The 21286-nt window shown below is 37.6% G+C and overlaps 1 protein-coding gene across 3 annotated transcripts; it reads right to left on the bottom strand.

Annotated features, from left to right (window-relative positions):
• Positions 1–1459: 1459 nt before the first annotated feature.
• Positions 1460–18810, bottom strand: LOC134741864 (delta-sarcoglycan-like). Of its 3 annotated transcripts, XM_063674756.1 has the most exons (7): positions 18398–18810; positions 17966–18060; positions 13317–13577; positions 5165–5354; positions 4432–4624; positions 3672–3795; positions 1460–1701 (listed from the first exon to the last, which is right to left on the bottom strand). In XM_063674756.1, the coding sequence occupies exons 3-7, from the start codon at positions 13542–13544 to the stop codon at positions 1507–1509; spliced, it is 930 nt and encodes a 309-aa protein (XP_063530826.1). In that variant the 5' UTR covers positions 13545–13577; positions 17966–18060; positions 18398–18810; the 3' UTR covers positions 1460–1506. The 3 variants fall into 3 exon arrangements, with proteins under 3 accessions (XP_063530826.1, XP_063530827.1, XP_063530828.1); XM_063674757.1 differs by lacking the exon at positions 17966–18060; XM_063674758.1 differs by lacking the exons at positions 17966–18060; positions 18398–18810 and adding an exon at positions 17508–17714.
• Between the last annotated feature and the right edge of the window lie 2476 nt (positions 18811–21286).

The raw sequence follows: 21286 nt of genomic DNA, 5'->3' as shown, positions 1-21286 counted from the left end.
AAAATGAACATGGACAAGACGAAGATCATGTCTAACGTCCATGTTGTGCCAACTCCCGTATTAATCGGAGGCTCTGCGCTCGAAGTTGTTGACGATTATGTATACCTAGGACAAACAGTCCAGTTAGGTAGGTCCAACTTCGAGAAAGAGGTCACTCGTCGAATCCGACTCGGTTGGGCAGCGTTTGGGAAGCTCCACATATATTTTCTCTCCAAATTGCCGCAGTGTCTTAACCAGTGTGTGTAGAGTCAGAAATGACGATATCCGCAGTAGAACTAGGGTCACCGACATATCTCGCAGAATTGCAAACCTTAAGTGGCAGTGGGCGGGGCACATTGCTCGCAGAACTGATGGCCGGTGGGGCCGGAAGGTTCTGGAGTGGCGTCCGCGTACCGGAAGACGAACTGCCGGTAGGCCTCCAACGAGATGGAACGACGACCTGGTGAAGGTCGCGGGAATTCGGTGGATGCGAGCGGCACAGGATCGGTCGGAGTGGCGAGCCTTGGGGGAGGCCTATGTCCAGCAGTGGACGTCTATCGGCTGACATGATGATGATGATGATGATGAATCCTAGATATTAAACACGCGTGCTTTTTCAGTATATTATAACACTCGTTTTCATTATATTATCCGACTGCGTTAAGAAGGTAACTGATTGCTAATAATATGCATGGAAACGGAGCCTTCTTAAATTTGTCGAGTATATATATATATATATATATATATATTACAACAGAGACTGGGCACGCGGCAAGCGCCCCGTGCCCGCGAGCCGGGCCTCTCGCCGGCCCGCCAGCGGCAGGCGAGAGGGGCGCACGCCAGTATGACAGATGCAACACGCATGCTAGCTGTTTTAATTTCACTATTTCTTTTTTCCTCGCAAGTGTGTTGAAAAACGTCGTATGAAACGCGTGTGCATTGGTCACTACACACATCGGCTTTCTTACTGCGCGCTTGCTTACAGCTCGCGCGCACAATATCGCCTATCGCCTCATGTGTAATGACCAGCTTAGCACACTTGTATCATAATGTACTATTGTACTATTATAAAACTTAGAGGGAATAAAATACTAGTTACTATTATATAATTAAATTCCTATATTCAGTATTCTATGATCACACTTTTGTACTAAAATGTAATTATTGTGCATTGTGCAAAGTACTTACATTACATAAATACTATAATATTCTTGCACTAAGTTTCATTTTAACCGTCTTCTTATAATAGGTGTTTCAATTCGACTATTTTTCTATAGTACCAAACTTTAAAACAGGTAGGTATTCAAAATGGAATGGAATACAGAATGGACCAAATAGCATTATCTCTTTTGTGACTGACTAAATCATTTGTCCTTTTCGCACATACCTAATTGAAATCACATACTAAGGGCATATACCTGATTTGTGATATCTGAGCTGACACACGAATTTTCTTTTGGATAGTGATTGTGTCTGGATTGAATAAATATTGAGTATTTATTGGTTTTTAATTAGTAATTATATTTATCATCTACAAAAGTCCGTGTCGGCGTTGTTGGCGGCGCAGGAGGCGTCGGCGGTGGCGAGGAACAGCTTGCCCGACGCGCAGGCGCACAGCTGGTACACTTTCTGCGGCCTCAAGTGTTTGGTCGGGGGCGCGGACTCTGCTCTCATAGCCTCTTTAAGGTTTGCAATGAAAATACTCGGAGTGTCGATTTTTAGCTGAAAAAAAAAACAGATTGGAAATGTTTTTTATTGAATTTATTTTTAATATATATTTTAGCCGCGTCAACGCTGTTGCGTTAACGCCGCAGCCGTAAAGGTACCACTCGGATTTAAACTGCACCAGCGTTATTGCGGCGCGACATTGCTGCCGGCTGCATTGCTGCCGCAAATGTAAGATCCAGGCATTAACATTGATTTTGACATTTGCGGAACACTCATGCACATGACACATAGTTTGAATCCGAATGGTACCTTAAATGTGACATTGGTTATCCCAACCAAAGATAGATATAACTCCGTAATAGATGGATACAGTCTAAGGAAAAAACGTGCCTCGAAAATCACGAAAATTTGATTCTCGATCAGATGGCGCCACTAGTTTTGGCCTACACTCGTATAGAGGGCGTTGACTGTTTCGTTTGTTATTTATAATTTTAACGCATACCAGTGAAAGAACATTGGTCAAAATCATATAAAAATAATTAATGCAAATAAAAAAATCATTTATCCATATTTAAATACATTTTATCGTATTTTTATAAATATTTATTTTTAGTTTTAAAGTGTGTCGACAGATGGCAGTGAATTTACTGGGGTTACAAAATTTACTATGACAGTACCGCTCTAGTATAAGTTACTCTATGTCCCAACTCTACAACAGCATTATTGTTGGAACGTTACTGTCGTTTCACTGTCAATTTCTTTGATAAATTGTGTCTCATTACATTACTACATGGGAACTATGAATCTAATATTAACTCTGGATCGGTCATGAGGGGTGGGGCGAAATGACCGAATGGGATAGTCTTATGTATCTTTCAGTAGTAGTGACAGAGAGCAATATATTACTTTTTGTCTTTGTCATAGTTTCACTTTTCCACCGCTGCCACAACCGAATTTGTGGCAAACAAATAAGTACGTGACATGTCATGCTTGTTCGTTGCTTGTTTAATTATTGTTGTTTTCTATGAAATTGTGCTTTCTCTTATAAAATATAGTGATGGCTAGCGTTTTGAATTGATAAAATAATGGTGAATTGTTCTGTAATCGGCTGTAATAGCCGCTCTGAGCAAAAATATGAGAACATAACCTTTCACACGTAAGTACGGTATTTTAAACCTTCCTCTTAACGCAATATGTGAGAATAACATCGTTAAATACGTTACACTCAAAGCAATGTAGAATCAAATGATTTCAACAAAAATATCACAATTATTTACGCAAATTAACAAAACATTATTTGTTAAATTATCCGCCCAAATTACGTAGGTTGTTTGTGGTAATCTGTCAGCTACTCAGACGAGTCTGAGGTCAGCCATTTTTAAACTTCTTCTTAATTTAGCTGCATAACAATCATGTTAGGGATACCAGATGAAAATATCATAATTGTATGGGTAATTTTTTCGTACTTCTAATTCCAAAAAAAAAAATGTGAAGATTAAATGTGGTGTACATTAATTGGTGTGAATAATGTGATTGTGATTTGTGATTTCTTAAAATTAAAACTCATAATACATTTTATTTTACGTTTTATTTACTAAGCATGTTTAATTTTGTACCACCTGCGCGAATTATAGGAGGTATTTCATTGTTCATACGCCTAAAAAGAACGGCCCATTGACATTTTATTCAACAATTTTTTAATACCGTCAAACAAGCTAACTTTGCCTCCAGGGTAAGCGCCCCAATGTGATATCAAATATTGGGGTAATTTTTACCAATATGGTATCCCCACGTTTATGACGTCATCTATGTCTATCCCTTACGGGCGCACGCGGTAGGCCGCATCTATAGAAATATACTAGATCTATGATGGGAACGTTCAATCTGCCACTCATTTTATCAAGAAAATTGACAATGATGATGCATGCCCGCCTTTATTCAGCAGCAGTAACGTTGCAAAAGCAAGGCTGCTGCAGGCTTCATCAGAATGTCACTTTTGAAAAGATAAATTTTGTCAAACTTACGGCGCCGACAATAGAATCCAGTTTGATGTTGCTGTGAGCCGTGACATGAATGCCACCCGCTCGACTCTCCAGGTGTATGGATTGCGGGGCTATCAGTTCCAGGTGTCTCGTTAGAGATTCCAACCTGAATATTACAATTTGCCTTAGTTTTTATGTTTGACCGACTTAAAAACTACTGCTTAGCTAACTGCTGCTAACTGTTTAGCGACAGTTTGACATGCTTTGCTACGCCTTTACGTATCATATTATTATCAAAATATCAAAACCATAATTTTAAAATCTAAATACCACTATAATTGTGCGTGTCTCAGTTTAGTTTTTCTTCAGCCTGCAGGTTTGCACAAATTAAAAAGTAAAATTGAGAAAAACCTGTGGCAACATTTACGTAACTAGATTTTTTCATAGAAAAGAGTAAATCTGATGTAATGTTACCGACATTCGATCACATTTATTACGTTGCACATTATAAAACTAGGTGGAAGATTTGCCATTTTCCAGACTGGCATTACTAAGTTATTTAATTTTATGCGGAAGCTTCGAAGCTTATATGTACACTAGCTTCTGCCCGCGACTTCGTCTGCGGGGGATGATGATGATGATTGATATAGGCTATTCTAGGTCTTTCCTCGGGCCTCAAACTATTTCCATACCAAATTTCATCTAAATAAGTTCAGCGTTTCAGGTTTAAGCGTGAAAAGGCAACAGACAGACAGAGATACTTTCACATATTTATAATATTAGTAGGGATTATGATACTAACTGCAGGTCAGATCCCGGTGGCGCCATGACGCTGGGCGCCTGCACGGCCGTTCTGACTACCACCCCGCCGGGCCCGTCCACTGCCAGCGCGTCGCTGAACACGCGCACCTCGTCGCGTGACGCGCGGAACACTTCGCCGCCGTGCGCGTCACGCACCTCAAACATGCGTCCGCTGCATTCAATGCTATCTCTTTCTGAAAAAGAAATTAAGGTGCCGTGGGCAGGCACAGTATTTTAAAAATCGTAGTGCAATTTTACATTAGATTAGATTGCCAAAAAATATGAACAGCAATCTTGAGGACTTTTTCTAGTTATCTAGTTCATCGATTCGAACCCTGATTATACAACTTTCGCTTGATAGAAAAGAAAAACATGAACATTAGTCTAAATAGGTCTAAAACGCACCATATTTTTTTTTGCTCAAACGCTAAAATATGAAAATTTGGTTTTAAAAATGCGCAATTTTATTTATGATGGATCTACTTTCTTTTTGTTAAAAATTACTATAAAATAATAATTATATCCGCGGTCCCGGTCACGCACGGCTGTCCCGCTCAGTGTTTAGCAAGCTACGAGCAGAACTTAAGGAGTGCGTCTGTTGTCGACGTACATCTCAAAACGTTTAATGTGAATATTTGACAGAGTTAATTAGGTACGTGCTTAAAAATAAAACCACATTCATAACTTGGAATCGAACGCATTTTGAAAAAAAGGGGCGATAGTTGTCAACTTACTGAGCACCAATTTGGCGGTTTCCTTCCACTCGGGCTCGGTGACCAGTATGCTAAAGTTCCGGTGCGAGTGAAAGGTTATGGGCTGCCCGGCGCGTGAGCTTATTGACGAGGCGATTAAGTTGTCCATTACGAGCGCCTGTCCTTGCAGCTCTATGCCACCTTTAACGATGTTCATTGGACCAAACCCACCCTGTAACATATAACTTCTTAATGACTCACATATATAACTACTTATTTATAGTCTGAATATATATGACTTAGACATAATGAATACACAGACATACTAATTAATTATTTAGGTATATAAGCCTATAGGTACTTTTTGCTTGTTTTCATAATTCATATTGATATATTGTTTATTAATGGTGGCATGTCATGTCAATGTGACATTTTTAGGGTTCCGTACCCAAAGGGTAAAAACGGGACCCTATTACTAAGACTCCGCTATCCGTCCGTCTGTTTGTCTGTCTCCCTGTCCGCCTGTCACCACGTCACCAGGCTGTATCTCATGAACCGTGATAGCTAGACAGTTAAAATTTTCACAGATGATGTATTTCTGTTGCCGCTATAACAAAAAATACTAAAAACAGAATAAAATAAATATTTAAGTGGGGCTCCCTTACAACAAACGTGATTTTTTTGCCGTTTTTTGCGTAATGGTATAAAACCCTTCCGCACTTGTTTATTTATTTATCAGTTTTATCAATGTTTATGGTAAATAAGGTTTAGTCAGAACCACGTATTTAGAAGATCAAGATAATATGTTTGAATATCTAAAGACGGCCATAATAAAAGAGACATTTATTGTCAGTTCACCCGTGAACCCTAAGTCTTGAAAATCGTTAAAATATAAACGAGGAAAAAAAAACGGCCAAGTGCGAGTCGGACTTGCGCACGAAGGGTTCCGTAGCTCTACGCAAAAAAACTTCAAAAAAATCACGTTTGTTCTATGGGAGCACCACTTAAGTATTTATTTCATTATGTTTTTAGTATTTGTTGTTATAGCGCCAATAGAAATACATCATCTGTGAAAATTTCAACTGTCTAGCTATCACGGTTCATGGGATACAGCCTGGTGACATACGAACAGACAGACAGACGGACGGACAGCGGAGTCTTAGTAATAGGGCCACGTTTTTACCCTTTGGGTACGGAACCCTAAAAAGAGCACCACACGCATACAACAAATAAAAAGTTACAGTTAATTTATTACTTACTAGCTGTGCCCGCGGCTTCGCCTGCGTGGAATTCGGTCTGTGTCAGTAAGCGGCTAATTCACCCCTAATTTATCTCCCTGTCCCCTGGAGACGGAACTTAAAGTAAAGTTGACAAATGGATACGCTAGAGGACTGTAGTCCAGATAAAATATTTTACAATTAGGTACCTACCACCAAAGATAGATATAACTCCGTAATAGATGGATACAGTCTAAGGAAAAAACGTGCCTCAAAAATCACGAAAATTTGATTCTCGATCAGATGTCGCCACTACCTTTTGCCTACTCTCGTATAGAGGGCGTTAACCGTTTCGTTTGTTATTATTTAACAATTTTAACGCATATCAGTGAAAGAACATGGGTCAAAATAATAAAAATAATTAATGCAAATAAAATAGAAAACATTTATCCATATTGAAATACATTTTATCGTATTTTTATAAATCTTCATTTTTAGTTTTAAAGTGTGTCGATAGATGGCAGTGAATTTAGTGTGGTTACAAAATTTACTATGACAGTACCGCTCTATAATATTACATCCTCTTTGCTACCACTAAATAAAATTACACTACAAAATGTTTTTTTTTGCCCTTATTCAAATTTTTGACGTGATTTAAACGGCATAGAGTAGTAGGTGTATATCGAACGATACAGTACCATTTTTGTATTTTTACGTCCTTGACTGTACCTATCCAAATCGGGTACACTACATATTTCCGAAAAAAAATTATTCCGAATTTTAGAATGTCGAATTTTATCATTCCGATTTTTAAATGCTCGACCCATCAAAATTCCGATTGTCATAATTACGAATGATGAAAATCACGAAGATTTATATTTCCGAAAACCCAAAAAGCCGAATTTTGTAAATTCCGAACTACATAATTCCGACTATAACAATTCCGATGGTGGCAAACACCGAATTTAACATTTACGATTTTCAAAATCACGAATTCGGAATTGCCCTTATTCCGAATTAACGTGATTCCTATTTTAAATATCCCAATTTTTAAATTTCCACTTTTTTGGCAACAGTTCGTTTTCTTGGGGGTCGCAGTTCTAACCTAACCTAACCCACTTTTCTGGCAACAGTTCGTTTTCTTGGGGGTCGCAATTCTAACCTAACCTAACCCACTTCTGGCAACAGTTCGTTTTCTTGGGGGTCGCAGTTCTAACCTAACCTAACCCACTTCTAGCAACAGTTCGGGTTCGCAGTTCTGTCTAATTTATTTATGCCGAATTTTTATGCCAAAAATATTTTATGCCGAATTTAACATGACGCGGCACGACAGGTACCCGTAATAATTACTAAAACGTGAGTCTTCATTTGAATATCACGGACTTCATTTTTCCAATCTTGTAAAAAACCGAATTTCTGAATACCGAATTATTTTATTTCCGATCGGACAATGATTTTTCGGAATTTAGGAATTCGGAAAAAAATATTTTCGGAAAAGTGTAAAATCGGAACTTTAAGCTTTCTGCGAAGTGACAATCGGATTTAAAATTTTCGGAAATAGCACATTCGTGATTTTATTCCATCGTGTTTTTAAAAATAGTAATTTTGATATTTCGGACTTATAAATAATCGGGATTATGAAAGTCGTGGTTATAAAAATCGGAAAAACGTATTTCGGAATATTTGGGTGTTCCCATCAAAATCATGTCATCCAAATCGGTCCTCCAGTGAAATCAGTCTAAGCATGACGCCGGCGGCGGGCAGTGTCTGCCCCTTTTTTTTGTTTTCGGAGTGGGAAATGCAACTGCGTAGCGTCTGCCCCTACGACTTGTTGATAGTCATAGCGAAGCAGACGCTCACGGGGACCTGTAGGCGCTTAAAGCGGAACGGGAAGTTGCTCGGAATGAGGAGGATACGCAGGATGAACACGGCTTCTCCGGCGCCACACTCCGTCAGGATCTGCGCCTACATATGTATTGCGTACGATGTATTTGGGATCACAATCGAGACTCGCGCTGGCTTGCCGTTTCAGCCGAAAGCGAAGCGACCTGCCTGGCTAGAGCGCCACTGAGTCTCTCACCGTGGTTTTTCTTAGACTCCTGTGACCGTGCCGCTTGTGGCCGCAATGCATTGCGAGACTTTCGCGAAAGATTCGATTTTTTTCGGGAAGGCATGGTAACGCGTATAAGTCCCAAATCGTTTGACATTTACTGAAAAATGTTTTTTTTTTTAAAGTACCCACCTTCGTGACCATTATTAAGAGGAAAGGGCACGGCCGCTTCTCCATGCAAACGCAGTCTCCATTTTTTGGATAAAAACTACCCTATGTTTTTCCACGGGATTCAAACTATTTCTATACCAAATTTTATCTAAATCGGTTTAGCGGTTTAAGCGTAAAGAGAAATTAAAAAAAGTTTTTTTCATATTTTTTGTGTTTTCACTCGGGAATGGTGTCATTTTGATATCATAAATGAATTCGGCATACCCGATTTATACAAAAACGATACCTAACTTGGCCTAGTAGCTAAAATGATATAGTTATCAAGATAAAGTTTTTAACCCCTTTTTCCATGGGGGATGAATTTTTAAAAACGCTGAAAATAAATCTTGCTTTTTAATATAATTAACGTTTTGCAAAGTTTTAAGTTCCTGGCTTAAAATAAAATTTGCACCCCAAGACAAACTTTCATCCCCTTTTCAGCCCCCTGAGGGGTTAAATTTCCAAAAACGTCAAAATTAGTTTTTTTGTAATCGTCTATCATACATTTCTAAGAAGTTTCAAAGCATTTGTAATGGATTCAAACTTTCAACCCCCTTTTAACCCTGTTAGGGGACGAATTCTTGAAAACGGTAAAATTACTTTTCCTGTATTATAATAATATGCCCATTATACAAAGTTTCAAGTAACGCACTCAAAAAAAATGAACTCCATACAAACTTTCAACCTCTATTTCACCTCCTTAGGGGATGAATTTTCAAAAACGCTGAAATTAGTTTTCTTGTATTTCAATAATATATCTTCTTACGAAGTTTCAAATTGCTAGCTTAAAATAAATCTTGAACTCCATACAAACTTTCATCCCTTTTTTAACCCCCTTAGGGGTAAAATTTCTCAAATTTTTATAGCCTATAACCTGGCCGTGGATTTTTTGGACAGATTAGTAAAGTTTGCATCAAAATCCGTTCAGCCGTTTTCATTTGTAGCGCGGTCAAATAAACAGACAAACAGATAAACAGACAAACAGATAAACAGACAAAAATTCTAAAAACTGTTGGAATGTGTTCTGTTATCGATTCTAAGTATCCCCAGCCAATTTTTTTTCGAATATCTTCCATGTACAGACTTTCGACCCTCTTCCGCTTTATTATATGTATAGATAACTAACATATAATTTGCAATATCATTAAAATCGCTTTAAAGGCGAAGATATTTCAAAAAGATAAGAAGAAAAGCGAGGTACGTTAACAAATGAAATTCACGATGAATGCATCGGTTTATGCAGTTTGTAGTCGCCGGCGTAGCGTTAATGGTTATTACTTGGTTCAATGAGATGCTGCAGCAATGTTATAAATTTAATTAAGTCATTTGCCGATTTATTAAACAACTATAAATGTAGGCACGGGCTCTTGGTGGGTTCTTGGCTTGCAATATAACTTACCCAATATTATAGGCATGATGACAGTAATTAAAAGTCACTAAAATATTATATTTATTTAATGAAACTTTAGTCGTAAAATACGAAAAACGCATTTATTTTTTTATATTTGGCGAGATTGGTAAATGTTTTGTGAAAATAGAATTACAAAATACGCAAGCACGCCATGATTCAGTGAACACCAATCAGAACGAATGACGTCAAGTTCATGTAAACAAAGTACTGAAATTAATGGTTCTCCTGCTATTTTATTCACGATTCAATTTAGTTTAAACCGAATATTAACTAATAACTTGAGTCATGGAACAAGGATTTACTAAGGCAAACAGTGCAAATTTGCCTAGAATCGATGTAATGATGCTTGGAGAGTTTTTACAATCAAACGAAAACGTTTCTTCAACAGAATTTAGAAATATCAAAAGTTCCTTGTAAGTTGTAAGTACAATATAAACAATAAACAATATTTATAATTATATAAAAATCATACTAATTTAAGTAAAAATTTAACTAAATCCAAATCCTGTAAAATCGATTTTTATGTGTATTCCATAGCAGGTTAATATTAGAATTTGTCATTAATTATAAAAGACAACACGGGCTTATGTGAACCCTAACCTCAAATAATTTTTAAGAAAAAAAAAAACCGACTTCAATGGGGGATGCCGTTGAAAGGTTACTTATTGTTCATGGTGCACTCCAGACAATGAAATGAAAAAGACAGCATCTTTTGCCTAACTAAAATGAGGTAAAACCACCCACGTTTCTAGTAGCATTTCGTTTCTGTAAGGGTCATAGTTCTAACCTAACCTAACCCAATGTTCTGATAGCATTTCGTTTCTGTAAGGGTCACAGTTCTAACCTAACCTAACCCACTTTTCTGATAGCAGTTCGGTTCTGTGAGGATCGCAGTTCAAAAAAAAGTCCAGGTTCAAGTTTGGGTCTGGGTCCATAACGAAGATAATAAATCGCCAAACGTGAACTATGTGTCGTTGAAGAGTTCCAGTCTGATCATCATCAGCAGTTCCACTTCATCAAATGTCACTTTTTTATGTAAAAGCTGGATTTGTTGATGAAAATACAAAAATCACTATATGTATGCCTTTCTCATTTGAGGAGTTCCCTCGATTCTTCATGGATCCCATCATCAGAACTGGAGCTTGACAAAAATGTGTCTTGAAAACCTAACTTGCTTACCAATCATAACGAAGAGGACAAATCGCCAAACGTGAACTATGCGTCGTTAAAGAATTCCATTCTGATATTTCTGATCATCATCAGCAGCTGCACTTCATCAAATGTCACTTTTTTAAATGGAAATGCTGGATTTGTTGATGAAAATACAAAAATCACTATATGTATGCCCTTCACATTTGAGGAGTTCCCTCGATTCCTCATGGATCCCATCATCAGAACTCGAGCTTGACAAAAATGTGTCTTGGAAACCTAACTTGCTTACCAATCATAACGAAGAGGACAAATCGCCAAACGTGAACTATGCGTCATTGAAGAGTTCCGTTCTGATAATCACCAGCAGTTCCACTTCATCAAATGTCACTTTTTTAAATGTAAATGCTTGATTCGTTGATGAAAATACTAAAATCACTATATGTATGCCTTTAACATTTGAGGAGTTCATTCGATTCCTCATGGATCCCATCATCAGAACTGCGTTTTGACCAAAACGGGACCAATCTGTATGTATATACTTACAATCAAAAAAGGAATTTTCAAAATCAGTCCAGAAATGACGGAGTTATGGAGTAACAAACATTAAAAAAAAAACAACCGAATTGATAACCTCCTCCTTTTGAAATCTTGAAGTCGGTTAAAAAGTAGTCTCATGCAACTTTTATATTAACCTCCCTCAAACAAGATAGATACTGTTAGGTATAGAAACTAAAAAATATTTTTTTTTAGAACTAAAAAATAAAATTTCAGAAAAATAAAGATGAGTCTTAGGCAATACGGCCGTTGTCTCACCTTGTTTCGTGTTGTTTTATTGTGTGGAACATGCGCAAATAACTTATTAGGAGTTGTTATTGATATGTTATTACACTGATGAACCGCACAACATTTAAACACTTTGGTATTCATATTTAATAATACGAAATAAACAAATTATTTAATAAGCTTCTAAGGAACGCCGTTTTGTTTATATGAACTTGAAGTCACTAGGGACGCCATGACACTTACAAGCGTTTTGGAGCGAATTTAAAATCTTAAACTAAAATGTAGTTTTTTCTTACTAAACCTTTATTAAATGCAGAAATATGTTATTCATAGTAAATAATTTATGTTTCTTAACATTATAGGACAGTTTTTCAAAATCTGTCATCATGCCTATTACGAGGAAATGCGTAGAATAATTTTAGTTAAATGCTTAAAGGTATACTTAATTACAGTAAACATCTTTAAAACAACCTGTGTGTAAAAACCAAGAAATTATTTTCGATGTAGTCATTATATTAAATTAAAAACAGAATAACACGCATTAACAAATAACATTGTGTCTCCCCCGCTCTACTGTTTGAACCGTGGGTATAAAATACAAGAAAAAATCATTAATGTAGGGAGTAAAGATTTTCAGTGAATAGTACATTATTAAGTTCAATGTACGGTGCGGCGCCAGATGGGCACTCAAGGTGTTTCGCAGCCATCACAGACGTGATGACTATATTTCCACACGTGCTTGAGAAAAAACTTTATAAGTATAGCGATGTAAGTATCTACATAGTTATATCTACAAAAGGTTTTTCAAGACTCGTGTTGTTTATAAAATACCTATCCAAAGACATCTGGGTTCGAAAAATTTCCCGACATCCCCGTAGGTGAAATAAATACCCTAAAAATATTTCTAGTTTTTATAATATCACTGCCGGCGGGGCGTGATTGATACACTAGATTTTGCCCTCGACTTCGTTTGCGTATATTTTTATATTGGTTGTTGTAATTCTGCATGAAATATGTGCAGTAAAAAAAGCAGTTGAAAACACGTGACATTTGTGTCACAATGTCTTTTTTCAAAGTATCAACTCCCTTAATCCTTTACTTTACCGCATTTTGTTTCATATACGGCCGTTATAAATTCTACTCTATATTGACAGCTATTCAACTTCAAAATTTTAAGCGAGGTTTAGACTAGCAAGAACTTGCATGCAATTTTCATTACATTGCGGTATTTGATAAACATTTTGAATACAGTTTACCTTAGTCAGCAATGTAACGTAAATTGCATGCAAGTTCTTGCTACTCTAAACCTCGCTTAAACAAATTAACTCTTTATGTCATGTAGCAAAAGGTTAACTTATCATTATCACTTACCATTCTCAATTTCAAACTACTAATGATCCATAGGGTCAGTCCGATATTTAGGAAAATTAGCACCGTGAGGAACACTAGGATGCAGTAGAGGGCAGTCTTTCGCCAGCCCCTGAGCAGAACTGGCAGGCACGCCGGTTTGCTGGCGTTCTCACCCGCTACGGTCGGCGGCGTGTCCCCGGTTGGCGTGCAGCCCCACCCGTGCAGCGAGCCCGGGGCTTCCCCCGCCATCCTTTACACCCTTGCTAACAATCTGCTATTATCCTGCAACAAAGGATTACAACTAATTGCAATTAGACATGCTTAAACTCTAATGGAGTGTCAGCGGCTTACTACCGTGCGTAACAGCCGCATAATAAGTTGTATTAGGTTTTAGGTGCATACATTAATATGTTATTTCTAGACATGTTAATTGTTGTGATATGATATGTTTTTATTAGCACACAGCTAAAAGCCTCGTTCTGTCACATACCTACTCTATCCCATAAATAGTCAAGAGTGCCAAGACGTGGCAATTGTTTTGTCCTTGTTTCTTTTTGATAGACAATAATTTTTAAGAAAAAAAAACCGACTTTAATGGGGGATGCCGCTGAAAATTTACTTATTGTTGATGGTGCACTCTTAGATTCCAGACAATAAAATGAAAAAGACAGCATATTTTGCCTAATTATCTTAATCCATCATTTTGCCTAATTGCCTAATTATTATAATATTGCCTAATAATGTAGAAAAGTAGGTAAAACCACCCACTTTTCTAGTAGCATTTCTTTTTTGTAAGGGTCGCAGTTCTAATCTAACCTAACCTACTTTTCTGATAGCATTTCGTTTCTGTAAGGGTCACAGTTCTAACCTAACCTAACCCACTTTTCTAGTAGCATTTCCGGGTCCGGGTCTGGGTCCGGATCCGAGTCCGGGTCTGTGTCCGGCTGACCGGGTTCAAGTTTGGGTCAGAGTTCGGTCCGGGTCCGGATCCGAGTAGGGGTTCATGTCCAGACCCGGGTCCGAGTCCGGGTCCAAGTTTGGGTCTGGGTCCATAAGGAAGAGAACAAATCGCCAAACGTAAACTATGCGTCATTAAAGAGTTCCATTCTTATCATCATCAGCAGTTCCACTTCATCAAATGTCACTTTTTAAAATGGAAATGCTGGATTTGTTGATAAAAATACAAAAATCACTATATGTATGCCTTTCACATTTGAGGAGTTCCCTCGATTCCTCATGGATCCCATCATCAGAACTCGAGCTTGACAAAAATGTTTCTTGAAAACCTAACTTGCTTAACAAACATAACGAAGAGGACAAATCGCCAAACGTGAACTATGCGTCTTTAAAGAGTTCCGTTCTGATCATCATCAGCAGTTCCACTTCATCAAATTTAAAAAAAGTGTTTTAAATGTAAGTGCTTGATTTGTTGATGAAAATACTAAAATCACTATATGTAAGCCTTTAACATTTGAGGAGTTCTCTCGATTCCTCATGGATCCCATCATCAGAACTGCGTTTTGACAAAAACGGGACCAATCTGTATGTATATACTTACAATAAAGAAAAGAATTTTCAAAATCGGTCCAGAAATGACGGAGTTATGGAGTAACAAACATTTAAAAAAAAAACATAACCGAATTGATAACCTCCTCCTTTTGAAATCTTGAAGTCGGTTAAAAATGACGTTTTATTTATTTCTGTAGGTACATTTTACCAAGAAGTGAAAATATTTTTATAAAAAAAACGATTATGTCGACGGTGGAAATTTCAAATGTCGTAAGGGGCATACGGCCATATGTCCCTTACGACATTTGAAATTTCCACCGTCGATATATAAATGGTTCCTAGACCAACACCTAGTTATTTGGGCATTTTATAGTAGGTTACTTTTGTACTTGCTGTCTCAAAGCAAGATTTGGTAACGTGGAACAGTTGATGAATGAAGACTTTACAATGAACGTGGGGCAAACAGAATTTTTTTATTAGTCATTATTAATTAAATTCCTACTAAACTGTTTCTTCCTGACCACGCATGTTTTTCTTTAGGATGGAATCACCCTAGAACTCACACGGGTCATCCTTCTAACTAAAGCCTTTTTTGTACGGCGATGTTGGGTTCTCACTAAGAGTAGTGAATTTGTATGAAGATCGCGAGGTACTCATCGATATTAACTTACGCATAAAAAAAATTGTCTGTGTCTGTGTACCACGTCATTTGGAATTTGAAAATTTTTGGCAGTCATTTTTATTATTTCCACAACTTCGATGTTACCTAGGGAGGTCGCTGTTGAATGACATACTTATACATGTTGAATGGCATGGTTAAAAATGTACGAAAGTGATTGAATTATGTAATAGGTACCAATAACAAACAGTTGCTTGAAACTCAAAGTTTTCTGGTCTTTATTATAAAAAGATAACTAAAAGTAACTTTTGAGCGTGTTTTGAGCCCACAATAAAAATCGTATGAAAAATGCCACGATTAATTTCTCGGGTCAAAACTGTAACAGCGCGTGCAGCGCCCGACCAGCATAAAAAATTAATAGTAATCCTCAAAAATAAATGGCCTCCCAGTAAACTGTATCCGAAAGAAGATGTATTTTCCCCACTCTCTAAGTGGCACATATAAGAACTTTCAGTCTGAATTACAAGCAAAGATGTGATAGGGTTTTATACAAACAAATAGTTCAAAGTGAATGAATAACAAGATTGGAAGGAATTACGCGTGTAAATTGCCGCTATCCTCATATTTTATTAAAAAGTTTATCAACTACTTTGTTACGAGCATATATTACCTATATAAATATGTTATGAACCCCTGCAACGGTTTTACAATTAGTCGGTTTAAAGTGAATGAATAACAAGGTTGTGAGTCAACGTGCGCGGATAAAGCGCAACGTAGTGCGCTAATGAACGCGGCGCCGCCGCCGGGCGACTAATAACACGGAGGCTTTTCAAAAACAACGCGAAATCGGCCGCTGTTAATAATACTGCTCTGACAGACACGGCGGTTATGCGTGGTGGGCACTTGGGCCGTATAGTTTTATTTATTATCACACTGGGTTTGAGGTTTAAAGTTTTGATATAAAAATGTAAGTTCGAATTAGCCTCAAGATTTTAAAATATTCTGGTTTTGATGTTGATATAATAGTGCGCGCGAAATGTAATACTGCGAGTAGTATCATAACAAATAAAAAATTGAGTTTAAATTTTAAACATAGAATTGGCATTTACAACAATTTATTTCGAAACACGTACAGTCGCCATCAGCAGGTATATCGGAGCGGCCAAGGTGCTCACAAATATCTGAACACGCCTCTATTGCCAAGGCGTTAGGGGGCTTGTTCAGATATAGTGAATACCTTGGCCGCTCCGATATATCTGATGGCGACTGTACCTAGTGGATTTATTCAGTATGTTGTAATGGAACTGGAAGGTCTCCCAGTAGCACCTTGAGATATTATAATTTGAATACCTACTACAATGAACTGCCTTTACTCGTAATGAATCCTTTAATTAAATGAAAAATAAAATAAAAAAACTAATGCACAAGCACCGGACAAGCGACATACACCGGTTTATGATGGTTGACGCTTTGACAACTGACCTTAGCCTTACAATTAGACAGTTACTGTAAAGTTATTTTAATTACGCAGCCCTAACTGAATATGCCACTCCAGGTCTGCAATGCAAACCATTTAGCGCTAAATTCTATATCCGTACTGCTACAAGGAACGGCACTTTAATGCACTTTCATCAAGTGACATTGAGATGTTTAAAATTACTATAGGCTTATTATGTATTATTTTACCTACATTTGCTTATTTTGTGGAAAACACCTACATACTTAATATTTTATAGCTAACATATTCCAAATGTAAGTATTTTCGTCCATCCCAAAAAAAATGTGTAAAATGCTATCTACTCGTAGAGTCGAGTTAGCACAGCGCATGAATGTACGTCACCTTTCTATCACGCTATATCACAGGGCTTTGTTGGGCGAGCTCTACAAGTCTAATACAATAGACCCCACTTCAAAGCGCATACTTTAACCTCACATACTATACTAATATTGAAGGTTCTCTGTAAAATTACGTTTTACGTACGCTTATGTCTATTAATTAATCAATGCATTCATTGCTAATGCTTTGAGTTTGTATTTTAAATAAAACACTAAACAACAGAGGGCCATGCATATTAAATTGGTACCTGAACCAAAGTTTAAAAAACTGCGTTTTGTACCACGCAGCGCGCCACCGACGCTACGCTAGCCGGGCTGCACCAAGCATTCCCTCATAAAGGGGCTCTTGACCGCGACGCGCGGCGTTTACAGTTTTAATGAGATGTAAATAAATATTATTACAAAATAGGTATAAGCGCAAATGCGCGATACGGTTGGTTGTGCCGGAGCTACATTGTGACTGAGAGACTTAGTACTTAATTCATAGGTGGTGCATGCAACACTCGAAATATCTGGCGCGAGGCGGCTAGGCGGCATGCTCCAGAATATAATATCAGGTGTAGTGGCCGGAGAGTCGCGTCGCGCCCGCCCGCCCCGGCCGCGTGCCCGAGCCGTGTCGGCGCCGTGCTGGCCCGCCGCCGCCTCGCTCCCACCCGTCCTCATAATAAACGATATAGCGCAAAAATAGAAGCTCTGGAGCGGATACCCTTGTTCTCTCCACGTAAATACTGACGTTTGTAGCGTCCCTGTCTGTTAGCTGTGTTCCTGCTTTATAAACGTCGGTGCTGCAGTCAATCCGATCTGGGTGTTTTAAAAATACATTGGTTAAAGTATAATTGTAAGTTGCGATGCCTACAAAAAAAAACTTTTGATCTTTTAACTTAAAAAAGGTGCCTAATAAAATGCCTATTGCATGAGATCGAATTTCTGACATCAGAATGATATTTGATTCATGTTATTTTAGTTATCGTACGTCTCGCTCGCGCCAATACATGTACGGACAAGTACGACCGAAATGCACGATAACTAAATAACATGATTAAATATCATTCTGATGTCAGTGTACGTTCGAATTGGCCTGTTACTTTTTCCTAGAATCCACCAAAATAAAAGAAAATATTTAGTCTAACATGCTTACCATCAAAATTGCCAATATCCTTCAATCACTTAGATCACGAGCACTCAGATCAAAACATGTTATGAATGTTTACAGGTAGGCTATTTTATAGCAATAGTAAATGTGTGGTGAACAGTCCGAGTGACGGAGTCAACCACGCGGTCCCGGCGTCATAACAACACTGGCGGGCTCGCCGGTTGCGCCAGCGTCGCCCAAGCCCATGCCGAATTCAACTCGTTTTGAAGTGTTGCATTTTTAATCCACTGCCTGCCTCGCGCGGGACATAACTCCGGGTCGCTCACAGCTGCCTCTATTACAAAATCTAGTTAACGTTATCATTAACCGTCACCTTCATGCAGACTTGTTAATAATTTACGCGGACCCCTATCAACTCGCGCCTGTAGGCAACATTGCCAACAGCTGTCGTCGTTTGGCTTTGCCGATATATGTGGATCAGGCTGTTTTACGGATATAGTTATTTTTTGCCTGTATTAGGATACAGTTATAGCAGACAAAAAGAGAGTGTGAGAGAGAGAGAGCCAAAGATAGGATGTTTATCTATGATTAGCTGTTGCCGGTGACTTCGTTTCCGTGGATTTTTATGTTGGTTGTTGTAATTCTACATTGCAGCAAAAAATAGCAGTTGGGTTAATAATTTGACAAAACTTGACTTTTGTCTCGTTTAATGTCATTGTACAAAATGTCAAGTTCCTCTATCAAAGAAATATTTATTTTGTTCTCGAGACAAACTTTAAGTGGAGTGTGCTGTTATTAAATAAAATACGGCTTTGCGTGAACAATATATTTTCTTTGACAGGATTGGTCCTTAGGACCCAAAGGCCAAGTTTGGTATCGTTTTCGTATAAATCAGGAATGCCGAATTCATTTAACATATGAAAGTGACACCATTCCGAAGTAAAAACACAAAAAATATGAAAAAAATTTTTTTTTTAAATTCCTCTTCACCCTTAATTCCTTAAACCGCTGAACCAATTTAGTTTAAATTTGGTATAGAGATAGTTTGAGTCCCAGGGAAGAACACAGGATAGTTTTTATCCCAAAAATCATCCGTTAAGGGTGCGAAAAGGCAGGTGGAAATTTGTATGGGGATTCAATAACCGCTGAACCGATATAGATAAAATTTAATATAGAGATTGTTTGCGTCCCGGGGAAGAGCATAGGATAGTTTTTATGCCAAAAAATCCGTTTAAAGTGAAAAGGATGGTGTACAATTGTATCAGGAATCAATAACCGCTGAACCGATTTAGATGAAATCTACGTCTACAATCTTTGATTTAGTTGAATATGATACTAAACTTGACTTAGAACCTAAACTTAAGCAATTATTAACTTTAAACGTCGCCTACGCTTAAAACCCCCCACCCCCCATCTGCATCAAAAATCTGGGTGGCTCCACTTCTTAAATACATCTTAGGATAACATATATTAATTCTGCCAAAGAAAATCTTTTGTTCAGAGAACGCCGTATTTGACCTTTTTATGGCCTGAGCACACTCAACTATTTCACCTAAGAGTAAGATTTTTTAATAATATTACTTATTATCCTAACTACGCAGGTTTCTCATTTGAAGAACAATTTTAGCTCCATTTTGCATGAACTTTGAAAAAATGCTGAAATCAGTTTTGTATAATATTGTGTCTTTCTACAAAATTTTAAGCCTCAGAGAATGAATTTTCAAAAAAGCGAAAATAAATACTTTTTACAAATCTTCAAGTTGCTACCTTAGAATTTTTCAAAATTCAAGTGGCTTGTGTTATATAAACGGCCTATTGTGAAAATAAAATTTTCACATCACCAATTCGAAAAAGGGGTTTTTCTTCCCTGCTAGGAGGGATCAAAGTGGCACTTTTCTTCCCTGCTAGGAGGGATCAAAGTAACACTTTTCTGTTCTAGGACACTTTTTTTGCACATTATTTTTTTAACTTATATAATATTTTTAAACATCACAATTACCTCATAGGTGATGTGAAAAGCAGTATGTGTCACATGGTAGCAAAATTATTTACATCTTAGGCGTACCACACTTGAATACCTCACTACGCTCAGGATTCAATGTAAGCCCTCGCCGTAAATATGTCATTTTGCTCCCTTGTAATACAATCTACTATTTCTAGGTCAAACGGTTTATATGTATAGTTGTATACATCTAAATATACTAGGAAAAATGTGCAGTTTGCTCTAACTGCAATGAATCACAAGCATCACTCGGTTTAATTTGTTTCGCATAGCTATAGTTTCGTGAATCGATAATTCGGCTATTTTGAGCTAGGTTCGCCGCCAATCGGTAGGTACCTACTTAAATGCCCGAAATGTGGTTTTCAAATAAAATGCTGTAGAGTTAGTCTTTATTTAATTAATAAGAGGATACTGGAGCTGAGATTTAAATGTTTTAGGTGAATACATCCGATCCGTCTCGCTAACGCAAGCGGCTCCTAAAACTAGTGCGATATTTAAGGACAAAGTCGTCTTGGAGACCCTTTACACCTCTAAGGATAATTTGATGATCGTTTTTTAGGGTTCCGTAGCTAAATGGCAAAAAACGGAACCCTTATGGATTCGTCATGTCTGTCTGTCTGTCTGTCCGTCCGTCCGTATGTCACAGCCACTTTTTTCCGAAACTATAAGAACTATACTGTTAAAACTTGGTAAGTTGATGTATTCTGTGAACCGCATTAAGATTTTCACACAGAAATATTTTTAAAAATTGAACAATTAGAAAATTGAATATCTAAATAGTCATAAAAATAATAAGCCAGACGATTTGGTCGGGGCCTTCTACCTGCCAGACGATCTAGCTAGAAAGTTACGTATGGCACTTACTCGCACGCAAAATTAAATTTATCCTGTATTCTAATACAAAGTTATTTTTGTAGTGCAGAAAATTAAAG

The sequence above is a fragment of the Cydia strobilella genome, chromosome 5, assembly GCF_947568885.1.
Source record: "Cydia strobilella chromosome 5, ilCydStro3.1, whole genome shotgun sequence".
NCBI classification, from domain to species: Eukaryota; Metazoa; Arthropoda; class Insecta; order Lepidoptera; family Tortricidae; genus Cydia; species Cydia strobilella.
The sequence above is the reverse complement of the archived record's forward strand: the minus strand, read 5'-3'. Positions and strand labels throughout refer to the sequence as shown.